The sequence below is a fragment of the Colletotrichum aenigma genome, assembly GCF_013390185.1.
Source record: "Colletotrichum aenigma strain Cg56 chromosome Unknown KSG_Cg56_contig03, whole genome shotgun sequence".
Lineage (NCBI taxonomy): Eukaryota > Fungi > Ascomycota > Sordariomycetes > Glomerellales > Glomerellaceae > Colletotrichum > Colletotrichum aenigma.
The window spans coordinates 4,241,476-4,258,237 of record NW_023500909.1 but is presented as its reverse complement, the minus strand read 5'-3'; the positions used below and the strand labels follow the sequence as shown (position 1 = coordinate 4,258,237).

Here is a 16,762-nt window from a genome sequence, read left to right as displayed (position 1 = left end):
GGAAGCGCAGCTCACGATATCTGGAACAGGCCCCACCATGCCGAGGCCCAAACGACGCCTCCTCCCCTTCCGTGGACCGATTCTCCTATCAAGATTCAAGCCCCCAACAGCCAAAGCCAGCGCCTAACTTCCTTACTCCTACGTCGAGTCGGTCCTGCACCGCTCGCCTCCAGGCTTGAACCACAGACCGAAACGCTCTTACCCTTTTCAACTTCGCCTGCGGCTTGCCTCCTTAACTATCCGGGTTCCCCCTCAAAATCTTCGGTGTTGCTTCCCTTTGCGAGAGCCTTGTCGAGCACAACTGCACATCTTCGCAAGGGCGTTCCGACCATCCTGGCAAGTGGACATGTTGCATGAGCCTCATGTCCCAGGACCCTCAGCTGGTGTGAACCCACGTGCCGTTTGCCCAGGAAAGCGACCGAGCTTTCTTTCTCTCCGACGATTCTCCAGCCCCAGTCTCGTTGACTCGGGCAAGGTGAACGAGCCAACGCCGGAGCAACTGTCAGCCAGCAAGCGGATGCGATCTATCATCTTTGCTGGCCGTGCGAGAGATCCGGGGTGCCAGATGCCACCATCGCCAGAGCAGGAAATTGCGCTCCAGCGAGCTGTGCCCGAGTCGGCCTAGCCAAACCTCCATGCCAGACCCTTTAGACGCGCCCGCGATTAGAATCTCCCGTGCTCGCATACTCAAATCGTGGGCATCGTCTGTGTAGCTGTCCCAGATTGCGACATGCCAATGTTTGGCGTTCCAGAGTCGACGTCCTCAACGGTCTTCTGTTCGACTGGAAGGATTTTCCAATAGCCCGCACAAGGCTGACAGCGCAATTACTGATGGATGATCATTTGCAGTTTCTGATGACAATTCTTGAGGCGCTAGGTCTTCCGAAGGGCCGCGAACAGGCTAGGTCACGCCATGCCCGCCTTAATCCTCGCTCTCTTAAATGAGACTGGGGCATCGCGTCCCCGCGCCAAGCACCAACTGATCAGTCTTGATTTGACATGCTTCGTGACGTAGAGAATATTTCTGAGCTTGTGGTCATCGTACGGCCAACAACGCTTGTCGCCGAGATGCTGTAGTTTCGGCTCCGTGTAGATAATGGATGACTTCAGCTTCGCTAAGGGTCCGCTGGATGGAAGGAGGCTCATCTGGCACCTGAGGCACCTGAGGCCTTCGATCAAGATCTGCTTCAAGGTGAACTTCTCCAAGCAGCAATGTACTGTGGATTCAAGAAAGCATCTTCACGGTAATTGTGACGAAATCTAGGAAAACGTTGCGAGGAGACTGTTGGGCATTGGGCTGCCGTCCCTGTCCGCGATATTGGCGCAGAAGACCAGGTGAATACTGCTAGCAGCAAACGCCGCTAGGCGACACATTCATTTCCTGCCGCTGGAACGACCCTGGCATGCGTCATTGTGGCTTCGCTACATCCGATTCACGATGAGCGAACACCCATGCCATGCATACACGTTCAGTACCAGCCTTCCATGGCCTTGGTGGCTTGTGTCATTCTTTCAGATTCGAGATGTAAGCAAAAACGCTGTGATGACCAAGTCAGATTAGTGCTGTTTCCCTCGAGAGAAACCTGTAGAGACCGGGCAAAACACTATTGCACCCATTTGGGCGTGGAGAAGCCGACCATTTCGAGGGATACATAGAGAATTGTTGGGACGGCATCTCTGGCAGAAGGCAGGAACGCTACCGAGGAGATTGGACGTGTGAGGCCTGGTTGAACGCAAGCTTTCTGTGTCTTGAGTTGCTAATCTCGTATTGAGCATGTGCGATTTCTTTTCTTGAGGCTTCATCTCTATTCATCGACTATTCTTCTGCCCGGGACAAGTTGTGTAATAGCAACTGGGTTTGAGATCCGGGGGCCGCGATGTTTGCTTCTGCTCCATCGACGTTATCGCCTATGACCCAATGAGAGCGTCTTATTGTTAGATCACGTTGCTTCTCGTTCATCTGGTGGCACGCGTAGACCCATTCTGGACCAGCCGAGGAATGCGTCTGACTTACATGACGGGAACCACGAAGCTATGGAGACTTTTGGTCCCTCTTCTCCTCCTGGGCTTATTTGAAAGACATTGACTTTTTTGAGGAGACCGCAGTTTTCCTTGTGCAATATCAAAGCGACTTCACTTGTGCTCAGACTTTGATTCATGCACAATGGACACACCAACAAACTTGCCTATTTCTTCTTGTTACCAAGGCTCCAACTTTGCAAGTCAAGTTTGCTTTGGAATATTTCTTATGCTAGAGCGACTATACTTCCTATGTACTGAGTTACTCTGACTGAGGACGGTAAAAGGAGTAAAGCGAAAACAATTGATAGTAATAACGGCGATAGTGACGACGACGTTAGTACTGGCTCTATGGAGTACACGCGACCACAAGAAAAGTAGGCAGTCTCTATACGTAGCACGAGACTAGAAAGGGGCTTGGGAATGAGGATAGAGGCACTGTTGGAGGCGGCAACAGCATTCAAATAAATCGCAGTTGTAACAGTATTCATAAAAGAGACGATGTCTTTCCTAAAGATTTCTGAACATCATGTATGTGATGTTTTCAAAGTTTTCAAACAAAGTACAAAACCAATGAAGATGACCTAAAGCCAAGAACGCCTGCCCAATGCTCACGACCCAAGCCAAATCAGATGCGCTCCCGCCCAATGCCATCATGAAGTATGCCATGCATGCCCCTCGCTATGCCCTTACAATCCCAATCCCGTTTGTAGCAAGTTATACACATCCCACATCACCTCCTTAAATCTCACGCTTCTTGATGTTGCACTTCTTCAAGCACGCATCGACACCAAGGGCGATGCTGGCAGGAATAGCAGCGCGGACCATCTCGATATCCTCGCCGTCGATGCTCTGGCCAAAGGTAGCAGCGATGAGTTCGTCGCTAAAAGCAAAGGTCTCGTCGGCGATCTGGCCGGTGCCAAAGTCCTCCGAGGTGAAGCTGGCGACGAACATGGCGTCGGTGCAGTCGGGGTTGAACTGGCTGTGAACGGAGCCCTGGTAGAAGGGGGTCATCATGTAGGGGCTGAGCTCGGTGCGGATGATGCGGCGGGTCTTGCCGTCGGCGGCGAGGACGCCGTTCTCGGGCGCCATCTCGGTGATGAGACGGCCCTCGGTGACGATCTGGAGCTCGACGGATCGGGGGTGGACGTGGAGGGTGTTCATGCCGCAGGGCTTGACCCGTCCGACAGCCTTCAAGAGTCGTCAGCTTTGTTGTTGGAAGATCTGGGAGTATCAGGGGGAACTTACCATGCCGGCGCCAGTGCTGACGAGGGCGGGGAATGTCTTGCGGTTGGCAGCGACGAGCTCACCACCCTTTCCGGGGTTGGCTTGCTTCTGGTTGAAGTCGAAGACGAACTGCTTGTCATCGGGGAGGAGCTTGAAGCGGTCGGCAGCGCTGTTCTCATTAATTTGATGCTCAAGCCTGATGTTGTTTGTATTGTAAGACTCACGTATCAGCGAGGAACAGCTGTTGCGTCAAGCTCAAAGCCGGAGTAGTATCGCGAGTGCTGATGGGTCCGGCGAGAGCAGAAGAGGCGAAAGCCAGGAAGGCGGCGGCGGTGGTTTGAGTGAAAAGCATCTTGATTATTGTGTATGTTGGATGGTTTGCGTATTAGGTTGGTGTAAAGCTGCGATGACAGACTCTAGGAAACAAGAAAATCGAGCAGATAGGAAACTGTGAATATGTGGATGCGAGATGAGATGCAAGAGAAGGTATCATGAACACGGGATGTGACGCTTTTTTATATACTGTGATGCTCGCCTGCCTGAATGTGTATTCAGGAACAGGCAGCCATGTATTCTTGGTGGATGTACTCTATTTTGGACCCAAATCATCCATCGTCAACAAGGTCCCGGCCTCCCAAGCATGGCTGGGGGACGGAGTCAGCAACGGCAACGAACGCACCCGACCGCCATCTCAGCATACAGTGGGCAGTGAGCAAGACGTGGGAATGTGCCAACATGGCACGCGTTCTGTGGCACGCGGCGTAGCTATCCAGTTCCTCCCAGGAGTGGTGGACTTCGACAAGATGGAAGCCTTGCTGGAGCCGGTCTACCCGTCAGCGCTAGGCTGGAGTCATTGGTCTTGCTCTTTACAAAAGTCGAAATCCTGCAGAAAACCATAGGGCCGGCCGGGCTGTCTCTGCGCGGATTGGTCAGTCGACGGATGAAGTCCCGAGACTACGGGCCTTGACCACTTTGCGTATGGGGGGCTTGGGGGAGGAGGAGTAAACTTTCTTAGAACAGAAGGTGGGCTGGGGTGCGCCCGTTTTCTGATTGGCTCTTTGGTCGTCCGGAGAGCGTCAATCCGGGCATCCAGAGGCTGTGTTGGGCCTGCCTCTGCAGGGCCTCTGCAAGCCCACGGCACACCACCTTCAGCGCGCTTGTTTTTCCCATTGCCGCCTAAAAATAAAACAAGCGACGGGAGAGCAACCGTTTGTTCGTCCCAACTTTCATCCTCTTTGACAAACGAAACAAAAAAGCTTGGCACTGTCTGGTCGAGAATAATTCCATCCGCTTGGGAGGATCCCCAGACCCTGGCCAACATCTATTCATGATCGCCAACGCCTCGCGGATCAGTGACAATCCGGGGTCCCGCGTCCACGGCCACGTGGTGGTACATGGAAATTGTTTTTTTCCATATTCTTCGTCGCCAATGTCTAGGATCATGGCATAGGAGGCGTGTTCGGCGCCTATCGGGCTCGGCGGCCTCTGATGGGGATGGCAGCTTGGCATGTTGACGCAGACGATTTGTCACATTCGATGCATTTCGAAGACGCGGTCTGGTTGAACTCACCCGATTTTCTTAACACGGCAACCGCGAGTCCCAGGGCGTCTTTACTCCGCGTAGTCGCAATCTCTAGAGCGCTAGCTAAGGTCCCTCGTCGAGGTAGGTCATTTGCCAGGGAGTATCTTGACTCCTAACGAAGCTGGCTACTCGTATGTCCGGGAATGACGTCTAGAATCTGACACTTCGGTGCTGGGTCTTATTCACCATCACACCGTCACACAACCCGCCTCTCACCGGGCTGCACAAGTTCTTCCGCACAGGCATGAGTACAGGGCAGGATCACCGACTGAAGTCCTGCCTTTCACACACGCAAGCTGATGGATTATTCTGCAGCTAGCGGAATTTTATCCCACGTAACGGGGCCTACTCAAGGCAAATCCCGGTAGCCCGGGACATAACATTGACGAGAAATTACACGATCGATCCTTCTTGTGTTCTAAGCTGGTATACCAGCAACTCTCGATGCTTCAGACTGACTCTAGTCCCATCTTCAGGCACGCGTCATCACCTGTGATCTTGACTTCGATAGGTCACAAGAACCAAACGCAAACAGTCTATCACATGTAGCATCTTCCCCTACAGCTGCCAAGCTCCGCCCGCGTTTTGTTTGGTGGTCTAGCTGCGAAGGTGAGATGCGAAATTCTGGCAAGAGCAACTAGCCGATCTAACTTGGGGAAAAATGACGACGTGAGACAACCAATGACCCATACTGGGCCCTCACTTATCACACATAGAGGCGGCCATCCTTCGGAGGGCTGGGGCAGTCGAGGACAGTGCCAAAACTGAGATGGCCTACCTCCTCCGGTTCCTGACCGTCTGTCGGGTGTCTGGACCAGTCTTTGGGCATCTTGACCTCGCCCCATTTGAGAGGAAAGTATATCATCTTTTTTTTTGATTGTCTGACCCATTTGCGGCTTCAACATGCTCGCCTGTAAGCTCTGAAAGCTCGGTCTCTTGCATATTGTTCTCTTCATGGGAATCCGTGGGCACTTGGGCCAGCGGAGAGACGCGACAGGCAGCCGCAATCGCCATTGAGTTGGACCCAACGACTGGCATCTGCCCTGGCAGCTTCTGTCTCGATAGAATCGTTGGGCAGATCATCATCAAGATACCAACGAGGAATAATGCAAGCGTGTGCGCTCTCGAGCTACCGAGATTTATTGCAGCATCTCTCGGAAGACTGTCAGGATCGACTATATAGTCGGATGGGCCAAGAACATAGTAGGCTGCCATTGACGTGTTAGTCCAGATTTGTATAATCAACCTTAGGGAGAGGATGTGCTCACTGCCCTGTGAAACCACCATGAAGAGCGCATTCGAAAGCAACCAATGCATTAAGACGCTGGAGACCATCAGAGGAACGCTAAGCTTATATGGCAATTGAAGGCGGTATGTAGATGTTTGGTGGCCCCTGTGGAAAGTCAGAATCTTGACTATAGGTCCAACTCAGAGACTTGCTCAGGTTTCGTGACCCGCAACGGGCGATGCTTGGTTGAGAATTCACTCCACTCCCACCCCATCTCCATTTGGGTGATCAATGAGTTAATCACATAATAGTTAGACGAAAAATCCAGTTGCGGGATGTTAGCCACCATGGTAGTGAGGAAATGAATATTCGCACCCCCGATAGGAGCCATGACTATGGCATTCTCCGCGTTATTCCACTTTCTGGACATAGTCAGCAATTCTTTCCGTTGTTGAAACATTCTCACGGGAGTGCGAACTTTGAAGCGCCGATACTCACGTTATGTTTATCTTGAATTGACCCACGACGATGAACAGCAACACGAGAATACTCGGAATGAATTGACAGTAGGCTTTGACCCAGGCGCTCGTGAGAACAGCTGGAGAACGATGGTGTTGTCTTTGAACCCATTTTCGACGCCCCAGTAGTTGACAGATGGTTCCATCTCTTGCTCTTTCCTGAAGGATAGAGTGCGTCATTAAACCTGACACAAAGTCCGGGCGTGGTTGAATGGAGATAAATGATGCCACAGCATCACCCAGAGTAACGAGAGGTTCTTCGTCATCAAGAACTAACATTCCAACCACACAGGTGAGAATCTTCACGAAGATTGAGATGAGGACAATGAGAAGAAGCGGCTTGGCGAGAGCGACGCTGCAGGTTGTGTTTCTTGGCTCCGCTCGGCAGTGATCTAGCTCAAAGCCATGGTAATCTGGAACCGGTTGCGAACGGTGCCAGTCTTGAACAGAGATAGAGACTCGGCTTTCATCTTCTTCCCATTTTTCCCATTTGAAGAACTTTTCGCAGTTCGTGAGGCAGCTGGCAAAACCGTCACGTGTAAGGGTACCACTCATAGCGCATTGTGCACTGTACCATAGGGTATTGAATTCGTCTCGAGGCAAGATCGGTTGCCACATCTCGTCATTATTCGCCGAGAGGTTCCAAGTTTCAGATCTTTTCCATCCAGAGCCCTTCAAGACTATGACGAGATTGCGAAAGTTGGTCAAGCCAGTACACGTTGATATATCGAAGAGCCCTCCACAGTCTGCTGGCTCGAGTTTCTCCCATTCCGAACCTATAGCAGCTGCTTGCGACACATTGAGAGCATATTTTGAAACATTGTTGGTGACGAGATCTTGAAAGGTTGGCAGGAGGGCCGTGTCGCCAAGATTGCCATTGGTTGTGGTATTGCTTATGATCATGCTTGCTCCTGGGAGAAAGAAGGAGCCGCCCTCGATGAATGCGTTGGAGGCGACTGTTACATGAAAATCCGCCATTCGTTTGTCGATCTTGAACATATTGAACATCATATGAATAGGGACTGACGAAAGTAAGCAAAGACACGCAAAACGTTTGAAGCGGGAAAGATAGAAAGCGTTCCGCCAAGAAGTTACGCCTATATCAAGCCATCTACCCTGAGCGTGAGCAGTATCGACTTCCGATCTGGTTGGTGCGTTTAGAACTTGCATGAAGAAGTTTGAGGATGCGAGCACCAGAGTCGAAAAAATGTTGATCAGCAGGTGCAGCATCGTGTTGGTAACGGTCGTCCTTCCGCAGTCTGCTGAGAAAAACCGCCAGGATTGCATAAAGTTCTTGGTTTTTGCCAAAGCGACCCAATAAATGCCCACGAAAAACAGCATCGTAACTGTCAGTGTGCCGATATTGAAAAGCGCCATTCTTCGCCACCCAGAGGGGAGCCATGTCGCATTTGTCGAAGCTTGGTTCCGTATGATGAACGATGTAATGGAAGCTTTCCAGTAGAATCTCTCTGGAAAACGAGATCGAAGAGGAACAAATCCTTGTTTGAAAGCAAAAAGACTTCCAGTCATTTTGGCGGCGCGATCGAAAAGCTTCATCTTTGTGTTACCTCAGGCTATTGGTCACCGAACACAGTCACACGAAAAAACACAGAAGCTAAGGCAGCTCCTTTTATACACGTTCCCTACTCACAGCCTGATCTGATGCTGTGTCACATACGAGATGCTCAGCCAAGCCTACTGAACACCAGCCTTGTCTTACACTAGACTGAGGAGAGCCAGCCTGTTTCTACTTCCACCCAAATAGGAAGCTGTAAGGTGAGGGACACGGAAGGTCGACTGCATGTCAGCACCGTTGGCCAATCATGCATTTCTCCAATATAGTAGTCTATACGAGGTGTGCAATCTGCAAGACTGCGGCATTGCTGCTGGAAAACACTGTGTACATAGTATATCCACAGTCATCCCTATCTTTCAGAAAGTCTAGCTATGTGACTAGAACACTCCTATACTACTGACTTGGTGTGTGATAACAAACAGCGAGATGTTGAATAGACAGCTGCGACGAAAAATCATCAGCACACGAGTACAAGAAACGAGAAAGCCCCACAAAAGCTCACAATATCTAATCTTGTGATTTGAATTAGAACAAGGACTATTTGCGTATGATGCTTTTCTGTTGAGAAACGTTCGAGTTGCATTAGAGACGCTGTCGAAGAGAATTCACTTGTACGTCCGAGTCACACCTAGCCCCCACTAGGCCTATATATCTCGTGAGACAGCATAATTTTCCAACACAATGCAAGCACGGTAGCTCAGGGGTAGAGCGCTGGGCTCATAACCCAGAGGTCCCTGGATCGAAACCAGGTCGTGCTACATTTGGTTTTGCTTTTAAGCCCAGGTTGTTGTTTTTGCTCTCTTCACTGCGTTGGAACGATATTCGGCTTCCGGAAATTCAAAGCCTCTCACAACCTGACTTAGTCATTGTTCCGTGATTTAAGATGTCCGCTTGCCACTGTTTCCTTGTGAATATCCACATCATATGTGCAGTGTCCATTCGATTAATGAGTTGGATGTGTTCGAAAATTTCTCTTTACAATTACCGTATGCCGGTACCTCCCTTTTGGATTATATCGTACATCACGTGTCTTATCTTTACAATGCCTTCTCCCTGGAGCCCACGACGCGGTCAAAGCTGTCAAACGCCATAGTCATCGAGTGCCGTCCGCCAGTCTTGCCTCTCAAATGCTCATCAAAGTTGAGGACCTCCTTGAACGGCACCTTAGCCACGATCTCCACCGTCCTGGCCATGGACTTCTTGCCCCTCAGGGATGCGACACTGTCGTACGGGTCGGGGGGAGCGTAGATCCTGCTGACATCAATCGTTGAGCTCGACTCGGCAGACTTGTCATTGATCTCCAAAACATGACCTCCCGCGCCAGAGCTGATGTCGTGCTGCACCATGCCCGCCGCGGCCTCGGGACAGCTGATGTGCACCAGCATAACGGGCTCCATGACACCGACCGCCTGGCGCGTGGTGTGGGCTTCGCGGAGGGCCTCGCGGACAGCACGGCTTGCGGCGCCTGTGAAGTGTCCTCCTGATGGGTTCTCAACCTCGGTGGCATCGACGTTAATTGTGATGTGGCAGCCCTGCACAGGTGAACCGCGGCGCGGACCACGTGCGAGTGCGGCGACTACTCCGTTGATTAGCTGTTGGCGGGCTTCTTCAGGGTCAAAGCTGGGGAAATAGCCCTCTTCGGGTAGGTCGATGATGACATGGATCATATTGCCATCGCGCTCGACAGTTGGTTCAAGGGCGGCCTGCCGGTGGTGCTCTTCAAGCGGCTCAAGGGTCGCGCTGCATGACACTCTGCCAGACTTGCTCGCGACCACTCTGTCATACGTGACGTGGTGAGGTCCGATCGGGGCAGTGATGCACTCCTTGTAGTCGACCTCAATGGGGCCGAAATCGGCTTGGACCTTGGGGTTTTGCTTGAGGTTGTGGACCGCGATATCAAGGTGGAGCTTGCCCATGCCCTGGAGGATGAACTGCTCAGTCTTCTCGTCGCGCGTCCATCTGAGACTGGGGTCTTCTCGGGATGCGTTGTCTAGGGCAATCTCAAGCTCCTTGGCGGCAGTCATGCCCTGAGGATCGATGGCAAGGAAGGCAACCGCTGGGGGGATCTCGGGCGGTCTTATGTGAACATGCTTCAGACTATCTGGAACTTGCTTGTTGCCGACAGATGCGAGAAGAGTGTCGCCCGTGCGAGCCTTCTTCAACCCCCTGATGGCACCAATTTGGCCCGTTGCCAGATGCTGCACGTCTTCGGTCTTCTCCGCAGATATTTGTACCAGACCGAAAGGCTTCTCCGACTGCTGGATGTGGGTGTTCCAAGTAGACGAGTTCCGGTGAAGATCGCCGTGGTAAACGCGGACGAAGCTCAGAGTTCCTTCCTTGGGATGGTGGAAGACCTTGAAGACAGACGCTACAGCAGCAACCTGGCCGTGGCTGGCCTTCTTGTTATTCTTGTTAGTGTTATCCAGAAGCTTCTGGAGCTCTTGTTTGTTGGCTCCCACGCGAACCTCGAGCTCTGGACGTTCGTCTGGACTAGGCAGGTAATCGACGATGGCGTCCATCAGAGGCTCGACGCCAATGTGTCGGAAACTGGCACCCGCCAGGACGGGGATGGCGTTTCCGTCGCCGCTGCGAATGACGTTGCGGACAGCCTCTTTGAGCATTTCACTGGTGATCTTGGTGGGATCGTCAACGAAGAGATCCATAATGGCCTCATCCCACTCGGCGACTCCTTCGATCAGTTTTTCGCGAGCCGTCTCGATCTCCGCAAGAAGTGGGTTGCCCGAAAGCACCTCCTGAAGCTCGGCGAATTCGTACTTTGTCTTTTGCTTTTCGGCCTTCCACCTGTATCCGATGCGGTTGATGATGTCGACAACGCCGACAAATTGGTCGCCCTCCCACCATGGTATCTGACATACTAGTGGCCATCCGCCGAGACGAGAACCAATCTCAAGCACCGATTTGCGGAATGATGCGCCGTCTCGGTCCAGTTTGTTGACGAAGACGATACGCGGGATCTTGTGCTCATGCGCAGAAGCCCACACTCTCTCTGTGTGAGCCTCCACACCCTTCACAGAGTCAATGATGCACACTGCACCATCAAGAACAGGAAGACACCTGTCGACTTCGAATCTGAAGTCCTGATGACCGGGGGTATCGATGAGGTTGATGGTTTTGGGAGGCTTTCCAGGCTGGCAGTCTTCTGGTAGAGGCCAGTTGAAAGTGATGGCTGCTGACTGAATCGTGATGCCCCTTTCTCTTTCCAAGTCAAGAAAGTCCGTTACGGTGTTTCCGGCATCGACATCTGGATCCTCTCATCAGCTCATGATCCTGCAGACTCTCACTGCCCATCCGCAACTCTCATCCACCAGAATGACCCCTCACAAAAATTCTTACCTCCAACTCGACGAGTCACGCCGCTATAGTATAACATGCGCTCAGTGGTGGTCGTTTTACCCTTCAGGTCATCAGCAATCTCATCCTGCAAGCTGTGAATGGCGCACTCACAGCGTCAACATGAGCAATGATGCCAATGTTCCTAATATCCTTAATCGCAGAGTGATGCTTCGTCTGCACGGAAGGCATGTGTATCGACCTCCGGAAACTCAAGACACCAACATACAGAGCTCGCCCCGGCAGCCGGCCGAGGTGGCTCTGCCTAGGCACTGAAGCTCGAAGGGCTAACATGACGGGAACATCAAACAAAATTTGTTGTACAAATGTTGAGAAAAAGAAAGTTCCAATTGATTGCGCTCACATCGTAGTAAGCGAAAGAGCCAATGAGAACAGCAATCCGCTGTCGTAAAGTCCTCAATATCAGACCATCAATCAAGTGGGAGCTGGTGAAGTGAAGCTCTCACCTTGCTTCGGCTGAGGTAATGAGCTTGCCTCTACACCAATTGACGTCGCGATTGTCGCTGAACCCCTGCTGGCCCTCAGTGTCAAAAAACCTTCTGTGAGAGGCTGGTGGGTTAGCTTGGGTGTGGCTGGTGACATGCGCCTCCTGCTGGCACTGCTACGTGTTCGGGTTGTTTGAGCAGTACGGCAGCAGCTAACAAAGTACCGGGTACCTACCCCCGTCGTGGTATCCACAGCTGCACTCCTTGTATCTAATCTGCCAGGTTTGCCAGCTTCAGGAGCAAAGCACAACACACACTGGACACAAGTGCTGCACCTTGACTCGTCAGCCTCTTCTCCGGACGTCACACCTTTCGCACCCACCTTGCACATTTCCCACTCACACATCCCCATCCCCAAAGACCCGCGATATCCAGTTGCCTGGCGTCTCCGTCTCCATCCACGTCAGCTTCTTCTTCCCCTTCTTCTTCCTTTACGTATTCCCCTTCTGCCCATCAACTTTCCCGAAACCACCACCACCAAGCTAAATCGCCAACATGGAGCTCTCCGACGCCTTGTACGTGCCCCCCGGACATCCCATTGCATTGCCATGGACTAACACATCGCCCCCAACAGCCGCATTGTCAACCTTGTCACCGCGACCGTTATGGTCCTGGGTGGTATCGCCCAATTCTTCGACTTCTCCTTGTACGTGTCCTCGCCCTCAGCCGATCCCGTCGGACATCTCATGTGCTTGCGCATCGCTGCCGCGAAGCTGTCTCGCAGCGCGCGCGCACGGCTCCGCGCATCAAAAAAATTCTGTGGACAAGGGGACGTAGTCTATGTTTGTACGATCCGACTAACAACCGCCTGTAGCCAGGGAATCATTGTTGGCGCCTACGTCATTATCTTCGGTCTCTGTAAGTTTGCGCCCTGCCGAGAAACCACAGTCGGATCGGGAACCAAAGCTAACCTCTTGGACACAGGCACCGCTCTTCTTGGTACTTGTCCTTGTCTCCAGCTCCCAGAAGCCCGCCTAACCCTGTTGCAGAGTTCCAGATTCCTCCCCAGGTGTCCCGCTACGCCTCCTTCCTCTTCTCCTTCATCGGCCGTGGAATCTGTAAGTTTAAGCCTGGCAGCCCTCCCCGATTTGGAGAACCTGCGATCCTGACGCTCGCTTCCTAGTCTACATCTTCATCGGCTCCATCCTCATCAACAACGGCATCTTCAAGATCCTCGCCGGCTCCATCATCGGCATTATCGGCGTCGCCTACGCCGCCCTCGAGTTCGTCCCCCAGATCGAGCCGCCAGCCAACATGCGCGAGGCCGACGGCGGCTGGGGAGCAGAGCAGGTGTAAGCTAGCCGCCCCCCTTTACAACATACCAAAAAGCCCATCTCGGATGCGTTTCCCTCCCAAAGTTTCTTTGGGGCGGGAGGCACGGTTTAGAGATGGCTACGATGTGAACCGGATTTGCTGAGGATTTTTCGAATTGTCAAGATACTGAAAAGAGAGGGGAACGCGACCTTCGGCCTTGCGACAAAGCATGGGGAACAGAACCGAACCGAGAAGAGAGGCAGGGGGCAGAACCGACGAAGAAGGGAAACCATTGTAAAACCCGACAGAAAACCCCCTCTGGATGTCTGGCCCGCCGGGCCCGCTGTACATTGCGTGTATTCGGAAACTTGTAAAGCGCTACTGGTATGGGTTTGCGCATGGTGTAGGACTTGTGTCAGTGGTTGGGAAGATGTTGCGTCTGCTTTACGGCGGGCGCAATTGTATGAATTTCACTTATTTCTTAGATGGTGTAAGGAGAACAAAGGAGGCCGGTAAAAGCAGGGTATTGTTTGGGATCCGTAATGGCTAGTCTAACAGACCTGATTTTTTTGCCCTCGAAAACACAGAACCAACATTGGATGTTCCAGACCCCTTTTCTTGAACAACTCGACGTGCAAACTTGCTCGCTTTTTTTTACTTTTTGCGGCGGAAACCAGCAACGTACGCGGCATCTTGTCCAATGACAATTGCCATGCTTGAATTTTTCTCCCTCGAGGCCGTCTGTTCCACTACCCTGGCCTAGTAGAGCCCATTACCAGTCGATGGTCCGATATCTAAACCATGGAAAACCAAAAAAGACTATTCAAACCCGCCCCTTTTCTCTTGAAAGAAGCATTTGCCCTCCATAACCCGTCCAAATACAAAAGGACAAAAAACAAGGGATTTTTTGGTCGTCGTAATACGAAGAAACGCCGCCGCGTCGTTAGCCACGCCGGGACAGATAAGATGCAGTTTTGTTTTGAGCGCCAAGATGCGCAACACCACCCTCTCCCTTTTCCTGTAAAGGCCAGACCTGTCCGCTTTTGTTTTTCTCTCTCTCGTTTCACCGGGGGTAAAAAATAGAGTAAGAAGAAGAAGAATGGAAGAAACAAAGCAAAGCAAAATGACTCCGTTTGGACTTTCGCGCACAAAACCACCAGATTACCGCCCACCATCTCCCTGTTTCAAAAATTCACACAAGCAACTCCAAAGCCATGATGTGCGCGCACATGATAACCCCGTGCCGATATCCCGATCCCGTTTTTCGTGTGTATCGTTTGGAAGATTCGTTCAGTCGTTCAGTTCCGCAAGTTCCCGCTCCTTCGCAGCGAGCATCTCCCTCATCCGTTCCGCCTCCCTGGTCAGAGCGGCCCTCTTCTCGGCCCTCGCCCTCTCACTCTCTTGGTTGCTATAGCCCAGATGGCTTGTCTGGCTGCTGGGCCCCGGCGAGGGCAGGGGCGTCAGGCGAGTGTTGGAGTAGGACCCTGGACTCGGCGCCGAGCCGGCGGGAGACATTGCAGACCGGGCGTAGTGCTCAGCGGCGTCCTCGCCTCCGGAGTGGTAGGTAGGGCTCTCGTCCCCGTCGGTGGGGTTCAGGATCGACTTGATGGACGACAGCCGCTTCGAGGTGTCGGGGCCACCATCACCCGCCAGGTTTCCTTCAGCAGACAAGGACCGTTTGCGCGATGGCGGGAGAAACGACGCAGGCGACAGAGACGATTGACGTTCGCCAATTGCGGTCAGCGATGTGATCGGCGCAAGTCGGTTGTCGTCGTTGAGCGATCCAGGGTAGGGATGCGACGTCCGCGGCATCGATGATTGATAGGCTGCCAGGTCGGTCGCCGATGGCAGAGGGGACCCTTGCCTGTTGGGGCGCATCTGAGGATCTGGTAGCATAGCCAGGGGGCCCTCCTGGCGATGCCGAAAACCCAGATTGATAGACCCGTCCTCGTTCATCGTGCCTCTTTCCGGGCTGCCCTCAGGCGCCATGCTCTGCGTTTCTGATCCATCGAGCATCTCTTCAGTCCACTCGCCGCCAAACGAAGAGGGAATCACTCGTTTCCTTCGCTTGATTGTCGACTTTTTCATGGTGACGGGCCGGTGGACTCCATGAAGTTTGTAGTAGAGACCTAATTATGTCAGCACATCGAGATCGAGATCTTCCCCAGATTTCGACGGCACATACCGCAAGCATTGCAAATCGTGTGCCCACTTTCATCACGTCGCCACAGGGGCGTGACGGTCGTGCTGCAATTTTGACAGGCGATAACGACAGTCGTGTTTGGATTTTGTCCCTGTATTTGCAGAGCAGCAATGTCAACGGGAGCCGCGGGGTCGTCAACTGCCATGGGCTCAGGCTGCTGCTGCTGCTGACTCGAGGAGCTGCCACCGCCGCCGCCGCCGCAACCTTGCCCCTGAACAACATTCAAGTGAGCAGATTTCGACACGCGGTTGTTATAGGCAGGACACCCGCTGCAACCCTCTGCGCCGCCAGTGCCATTGCACTTTCCACCGCCTGGGCAGGTCCCTGAAGGGGCCTGCTCCTCGGTGACATACGTCGGAGCGGGAGCGCTGAGATATTTCGGTCCAGGGCCAGGCGCAGGGGCGATTTTTGGCGGAGCGGTCCTTGGTGTAGCAGCAACAAGATGCGGCGGTTTCTTCAGGTTAGTTGGCCGCGAAGCGTTTCTCGCCTTTTGGTATAGGCCACAAGCGTTGCAAATCGTCGTTCCCTGAGGCGATCTCCTCCACAGCGGTGTCCTCGTTGTACCGCAGTTGCTGCGGCTGGTTAGTCTTGTTGCAGAAAAGGGGGTGGTCTGGCTGTCGTCTCCTTACCTGCAGACCTGGCCGGTTTGCCCGGATGCAGAACTCGCGGTCGTCGGTGCCGGGCTGGGTCTGGCTTCCGTCCTTCTCGCCTGGGGAGAACTGTCGCTGGACACTGAGGCTGGACTCCTGGCGACCGACACTGAAGTGGCTTCGCTTGACGGACTGCGTCGCATTTCCGGGCGCAGAGTCGTCGAGTCGATGTTGTCGGCACTGGGGCCGGGGCTGGGGATTCTCGCGTGCTCTACGGCGCCATGCTGCCCTCCGTCTCGGGCTTTCGGGGACATGCGCCGTGATGGAAGGGCGGTTCGCATGGTCGAGGGGGGCTGTTTGGCCGAACCCTGAGCCGCCGACGAGATGCCATCGGCCATCGCCATTCGAAGAAGCGCGGCTCGGTCGTAGGTGCGAGGTGGATATCTGCGGCAGGCGTCTGTGTTGTATCAAACCGCAAGACCAGTAGATCCGAGAGGCTCGTATTCAGGGGTTTGCTGTTAGAAGCCTTCACCGAGGTATCGATCACGGGGGATTTGATGACTTCGTAAGCAGTAGAGGCTCAGACCGGAGGAAGGCGACAGACTGGCTCGGAGGTAAGAGGATACTTCAACGGGCAAAGCGGTCGACGGAGGTAGAGGAAGAGGGAAAGAAGTCAAAAGCAGGTCAAACTTAGACAACCCCACCACG

At 53.1% G+C, this 16,762-nt stretch overlaps 6 protein-coding genes across 6 annotated transcripts; 1 reads left to right on the top strand and 5 right to left on the bottom strand.

Moving 5' to 3' along the window:
- Positions 1 to 2,760: 2,760 nt before the first annotated feature.
- On the bottom strand, positions 2,761 to 3,598 carry SR1A-1 (Spherulin-1A; the record flags this gene model as incomplete). The annotated part of the gene is made up of 3 exons (XM_037320359.1): positions 2,761 to 3,210; positions 3,268 to 3,415; positions 3,471 to 3,598. 3 exons carry the CDS (start codon positions 3,596 to 3,598, stop codon positions 2,761 to 2,763), a joined length of 726 nt encoding a protein of 241 aa, XP_037180835.1.
- A 2,091-nt stretch (positions 3,599 to 5,689) lies between these two features.
- CGCA056_v005103 (uncharacterized protein) lies at positions 5,690 to 6,447 on the bottom strand (the record flags this gene model as incomplete). Its single annotated transcript, XM_037320358.1, has 3 exons — positions 5,690 to 6,036; positions 6,097 to 6,221; positions 6,269 to 6,447. The coding sequence occupies 3 exons, from the start codon at positions 6,445 to 6,447 to the stop codon at positions 5,690 to 5,692; spliced, it is 651 nt and encodes a 216-aa protein (XP_037180848.1).
- Positions 6,448 to 6,550: 103 nt separating this feature from the next.
- Positions 6,551 to 7,951, bottom strand: CGCA056_v005102 (uncharacterized protein; the record flags this gene model as incomplete). The annotated part of the gene is made up of 1 exon (XM_037320357.1): positions 6,551 to 7,951. One exon carries the CDS (start codon positions 7,949 to 7,951, stop codon positions 6,551 to 6,553), a length of 1,401 nt encoding a protein of 466 aa, XP_037180849.1.
- A 1,236-nt stretch (positions 7,952 to 9,187) lies between these two features.
- On the bottom strand, positions 9,188 to 11,693 carry CGCA056_v005101 (Ribosome-releasing factor 2; the record flags this gene model as incomplete). The annotated part of the gene is made up of 3 exons (XM_037320356.1): positions 9,188 to 11,412; positions 11,505 to 11,565; positions 11,616 to 11,693. The coding sequence occupies 3 exons, from the start codon at positions 11,691 to 11,693 to the stop codon at positions 9,188 to 9,190; spliced, it is 2,364 nt and encodes a 787-aa protein (XP_037180847.1).
- Positions 11,694 to 12,502: 809 nt separating this feature from the next.
- Positions 12,503 to 13,303, top strand: tvp15 (Golgi apparatus membrane protein tvp15; the record flags this gene model as incomplete). Its single annotated transcript, XM_037320355.1, has 6 exons — positions 12,503 to 12,522; positions 12,582 to 12,653; positions 12,822 to 12,865; positions 12,932 to 12,946; positions 12,997 to 13,065; positions 13,131 to 13,303. The coding sequence occupies 6 exons, from the start codon at positions 12,503 to 12,505 to the stop codon at positions 13,301 to 13,303; spliced, it is 393 nt and encodes a 130-aa protein (XP_037180806.1).
- A 1,248-nt stretch (positions 13,304 to 14,551) lies between these two features.
- sre (GATA-type transcription factor sre) lies at positions 14,552 to 16,395 on the bottom strand (the record flags this gene model as incomplete). The annotated part of the gene is made up of 5 exons (XM_037320354.1): positions 14,552 to 15,390; positions 15,447 to 15,886; positions 15,969 to 16,036; positions 16,094 to 16,173; positions 16,248 to 16,395. The coding sequence occupies 5 exons, from the start codon at positions 16,393 to 16,395 to the stop codon at positions 14,552 to 14,554; spliced, it is 1,575 nt and encodes a 524-aa protein (XP_037182251.1).
- Positions 16,396 to 16,762: the final 367 nt, after the last annotated feature.